The sequence below is a fragment of the Scylla paramamosain genome, chromosome 1 (assembly GCF_035594125.1).
Source record: "Scylla paramamosain isolate STU-SP2022 chromosome 1, ASM3559412v1, whole genome shotgun sequence".
Taxonomy (NCBI): Eukaryota; Metazoa; Arthropoda; class Malacostraca; order Decapoda; family Portunidae; genus Scylla; species Scylla paramamosain.
This window is the reverse complement of record NC_087151.1, coordinates 38,946,825-38,952,272: the sequence shown is the minus strand read 5'-3', so window position 1 is coordinate 38,952,272 and position 5,448 is coordinate 38,946,825. Positions and strand designations below refer to the sequence as shown.

General features: G+C 44.8%; 1 protein-coding gene across 1 annotated transcript; it reads left to right on the top strand.

Annotated features, from left to right (window-relative positions):
- Positions 1-2,857: 2,857 nt before the first annotated feature.
- Positions 2,858-4,636, top strand: LOC135105731 (caldesmon-like). The gene has a single exon (XM_064014207.1). It carries the CDS (start codon positions 2,858-2,860, stop codon positions 4,634-4,636), a length of 1,779 nt encoding a protein of 592 aa, XP_063870277.1.
- Positions 4,637-5,448: the final 812 nt, after the last annotated feature.

Sequence of the window (5,448 nt, the reverse complement as noted above, 5' to 3'; positions counted from 1 at the left end):
TGTCGACGGAGACGATGAAGAAGAGGCCCCGCGTGAGTCCAATCTAGAGTGACCGAGGGAATTAACGGGGCGGGCGAGGAGTAGGAGGAGGAAGAAGCGGGAAACGAAAACAACGATCATGATGGTGACAATGGTCTTATACTCGTACTTTGGGATCCGATTTTCGAAACTTGGAGGAAATGTTTGTAGTGTGTGTGTGTGTGTGTGTGTGTGTGTGTGTGTGTGTGTGTGTGTGTGTGTGTGTGTGTGCATCAAGGATTTTCTAAGTATCTGGGTACAATTATTGGTATGCACACGTTTATAAACCTAAAAAAAAACATATATATATATTTCCAAGCAAGTCCAATTATCAGCGGATGAGGGATTGACAGGGTTCTTATAAATTATCACTCTTCCCTTTAGTAACTCACTTCTATATACGAGATAATTACTCTTAATTACCAATAAGAAAACAACAGAGTATTCTATTTAGTTACATTTAATAAGAATTTCGCTCTGTTCCTTTCACTATACGAGCATATCAATGAGGCCAGTCCCCAGCCACTGAGGGCACAGGCTGGTGCATCTCAGTGTGGGTCCCAAGCCTGGAGAGATGGAGAGGGTCGCGTCAGGAAAAGCAGTCGGTGTGAAACCTTTGCCAAATCATAATGCGTATCTAATACCCTGCAAGACACTGACCTAGCATAAAGTTGGCGAATAAAGCTGCGAGAGGTGACAATTATGAAAAAGTGTTATGAAAAAAGTTTGGGATAGAAACTGAAGCACTTTACAGTAAGAAAATTAAGAAGATAGTAAGGAAAATAAAGTAAGAGTAAGTACCACAATAAGACCGGAAGGATAATATGTCATAAGAACAAAAACAATAAACAATAAAACAGTGATAGTAATATGTCACAAGGAGAAAAAAAAAATTAAGAAAAAAAAAACTTATGCCAAAGAAAGGAACGAAAAATTCAAAGTAAAAACAAGTGAATAACAATAAAACAAAGAAGAAAACAACTGAAAGAATCCAAAACACACACACACACACACACACACACACACACACACACTCTCTCTCTTCCTCATTTATATCTACTTTTTTGACTTATAAATCTTTCAATAAAACTGACACTTTCCCAGACCAAGTAAAATAGGCCAGAGTGCTTCCCTATTTAAATCAGGTGACAGAGGTGATGTAAGGAGTTACCGCCACACTTCTATATTTCAAGCATTTAAGAAAATTTGAAAATATTATTTCTTTCTGCTTAACTAATTACCTTGAGACGAACAATCTTTTGACAGAATATCATCAAGGTTTTAGAGCAAATCATTCTACCGAGTCTGCAATATTACTCTTTGTTGATAATGTATACAGATGTTTAGAAGAAGTGTTGCATGTGACAAAAGTATTCGTAGATTTAACCAAAGCCTTTGATACTTGAGAACACAATATTTCACTTCAGAGGAGATAAACCAATAGATTTTTTTTTCCAAAATTACATCAGTTACAGACAACAAAGCATATTTTACAATCAGATCTACCAACCATACATATTCATATCCAAAGGTGTGCCTCAAGGTTCTGTTTTAGGTTTTATACTTTTTTTACTGATATATATTAATGACATTGTTAATGTAAGCACAAAATTTAACTATTTCATTTATGCAGAGGACAGTACCCTGTTAATTAAGGACAAGAATATTTATTCACTGCATAGAAATTTAGTTTTAGAGCTAAAATACGTAAAATATTGAATTCATGCAAGGATACTGAACCAAGAAATTATTAAATTCTTCCAATGCTACTGGACGGCGAATTTATATATATATATATATATATATATATTGATCAAACGAAATTTCTTGGCGTCATAATTGACGAGAACTTAAATTGGAAAAAAAATCGTATCGACTTGACGTATAAAACATGCTAGTATCATTTTCAGGAAACAAAGGAAATAAGCATCATAAAACAAAATTCTTAGGATCAGCAACCAGGGTAGAACAAGAAATAACGGGTTCAACCTTGAAAAATTTAGGTTTAGGAAGGAGATAGGAAAAAATTGGTTCATAAATAGAGTGGTAGATGAGTGGAACGGACTCAGTAATCATGTTGTTAGTGCTAGGACATTAGAGAGCTTTAAGAGAAGATTAGACAGGTTTATGGATGGGGATAATAGATGGAAATAGGTAGGTATGTTTCATACAGAGACTGCCACGTGTAAGCCTGGTCGCTTCTTGCAGCTTCCCTTATTTCTTATGTTCCTATGTTCTTATGTTCTTAACTGCCACCCTACAAATGTAACACACTCATAAACGCACGCACGCACGCACACACACACACACACACACACACACACACACACACACACACACACACACACATACACACACACACACACACACACACCACACACACACACACACACACACACACACACACACACACACACACACACACACACACACACACATCCCATAACTGTTACAAGTTAACATTTCGTGTGATATTATTATTGTTATTATTATTATTATTATTATTATTATTATTAGTAGTAGTAGTAGTAGTAGTAGTAGTAGTAGTAGTAGTAGTAGTAGTAGTAGTAGTAGTAGTAGTAGTAGTATCTTCATTCATATACGTGGCAGTGTATTTGTTACGTAGGACTTTATCCCCCAGCCCCGGATTCCCTACTTCCTTCACACGATACCCTTCCCCCACTCACCGGGGCCTCAGCCACACACAAAAGGGAAGCATCTGATTGGCCAGAAGTGCTTCGAGTGACAGCTTGGAGTTAGTCATCTAACACTTCCATTTAAAGCTAAATACTGACAATGCGTTCTTTCTAGCGAACCTTGCAGTAGTCAACGCAGCAGCATGCTGTACACTTTCAAGCACTGTAATATTGAGGCCAAGGAGCAAACCCAGGAAGCAGGAAACTCGCATACCAAACAGAAGCACGGAATGATGAAGGTCTCTGGCAAACTTTCTGCCAATCTCAAGCCAGTGGCTACTGGCGTGACTGACCGCACTGTGGTCGCCAACACCTGCAACATTACTGAGGAGAAAGAACACATGGGCTGCCGAGGCTGCTTCGGCTGGCTCTTTCAGTTGTTCCGGAAGAGACGGGGTCGCCGCTCCGGAAAACACCTGGAGAGCCACGATGTGGCCTCCCAGCAGTCCGCGGCATATGTGATGCCCGTAGATAATGATGAGGACGAGCTGGAGTCTGAGGTCGTGCCATCAAAAGCAGAATATGAGAAGCAAGAAATAAGCCAAGTCCAGGAAAAAACCGTAGCCCAAATGGAGAGAAATGACCTCTTATCGTGCGTCATGAATGTGGCGGAGGAGCAACAGGAATACATGGAGGTTAAGAGCTTGGGGGGAAAGGCTGCGGAAGAAGAGCGGGAAGCCAGGGATGTCCTGACCTGGGCTGAGGAAGTAACCGAGGCAGAGGAGCAAGGCCTCGATGTGTTTGCCCCGGTCAGTGACGCCCTTCTTGAAGTACTGCGTTACTTTGCCCCCACCACACTGACTCACCCAGAGGCGGTCCCCTCCGAGCACGGCCAGGCCAGGAGTGCTGCAGGCACCGCGGCACCCGCAGCGCGGCGAAGGGAGCGCAGGGAGTTGCGGGCGGCCCTGAGAGCGAAAAGCAAGGCTCACCGAGTGAATAATGATGCGGCCGATGCTGCATCACCAACAGCTGCAGCCGCTGCGACTTTCAACGAAAGCAGCACCTCAGCAGAGGAAGAGGCAGCTGCAGTGGCAGCAGCGACTCGCAAAATGAATCCCTCAGCGGAGGAAGAGGCAGTTGCATCCGCCACGACGCCATGCAGAATGAACGCGTCCCAGAGGCGAAGGGAACGCAGGAAGGCAGCAGCGGCCCTTAGAGTGAAAACTGAACGTCGACCGACATACGCTGCAATCACTGCTGGTGCAGCCACGGCAGCTGCAGCCACGGCGACTCCCGACGAGACGAGCGTCTCAGCGGAGAAAGAGGTAGCTGAATCGGCAACAGCAACTCACGAAACAAGCACCTCAACGAAGGAAGAGGCAGGTGCAGCCGCCGCGAGGCCCTGCAGAATGAACGCATCCCAGAGGCGAAGGGCGCGTAGGAAGGCAACGCCAGCCCTTAGAGCGAAAAACGAGATTCGCCTATCCTATGCCGCGATCACCGCTGGTGCAGCCACGGCAGCTACAGCCACGGTGACTCCCGAGAAGATGAGGGTCTCTGCGAGGGAAGAGGCTGCTGCAGCGACGAGCGAGATCAACGCCTCAGCGGAGGAAGAGGCTGCTGTAGCGACGAGCGAGATCAGCGCCTCAGCGGAGGAAGAGGCTGCTGCAGCGACGAGCGAGATCAACGCCTCAACGGAGGAAGAGGCTGCTGCAGCCGCCACGACGCCCTGCAGGATGAGCGCAACCCAAAAGCGAAGGGCACGCAGGAAGGCAGCACCTCTCAAGGTGAAGACGACAGAGTCCGGGCCTCGGTGCGAGACCAGCCCCTGCACAAACCCCGCCTGGCCCTCTCCCTCCGTGCGGGTGTTTGGGTTAGATGGGCGTCCCGTGGTGTGCACGTGGGAGGAAGCTGCTTATGGTGCCTTCCACGCACAGCGGCACGCTCAGGGGTCGTCCCATGTAGAGCGACGCCGTAGCTAAGCGTCGCGTTGATAAGTTTCAGTTTCCAAACAACCCTCCTACGGTATCTATTCTTCTCTCTGTAACTTCATCTCAAGTTTACTTTTTGAACTTAACAGTGTTAACAGTGGTGTTCTTCAAGCTTCTGTCCAGACATCCACTCTCTTCTACTATTCATCAATGATCTTCAAAGCCTAACTTCTTTTCCTATCCACTTTTACACTGGTGATACCACCTTGCACTTTTTCACGTCTTTTCATGGATGTCCAACCCTTCAGGAATTAAACAGCTTCCGCAGGGAAGCCACAGAACGCCTGATTTCAGATATCTCTAAGATTTCTGAATGGTGCAGAGCAAACTTAGTATTATTCATTGCATCAAAAACTGAATTTCTCCATCTATAAACTCGACTTAACCTTCCAGAGAACTATCCCCTCTTCGTCAATGATACTCATCTGTCCCCTTCGTCTACATTGAAGATCCTCGGTCTGTCCTTTACTAATGCTTTCTAAACTGAACATTTAACATCTCATCTCTAGCTAAAACAGTTTCCATGAAGTCAGGTGTTCTGAGTCATCTCCGCCAGCTTTTCTCAACCCTCTTCAGCTGCTAACTGTACAGGGGCCTTATCGGTCTATATATCGAGTATGCTTCACATATATCGGGGGATCCACTTAAATTACTCTTCTGGACAGGATGGAATCAAAAGCATTTCGTTTTATCAACTCCTCTTCTCTAACTGACTGTCTTCAGCCTTTCTCATATTACATAATGTTGCATCTCTTGTTATCTTCTACCGGTATTTTCACGCCAATTGCTCTTCTGATCTTGCT

Coding starts and splice junctions, on each gene's coding strand:
- LOC135105731 (XM_064014207.1), top strand. CDS start 2,858: ATGCTGTACACTTTCAAGCACTGTAATATTGAGGCCAAGGAGCAAACC.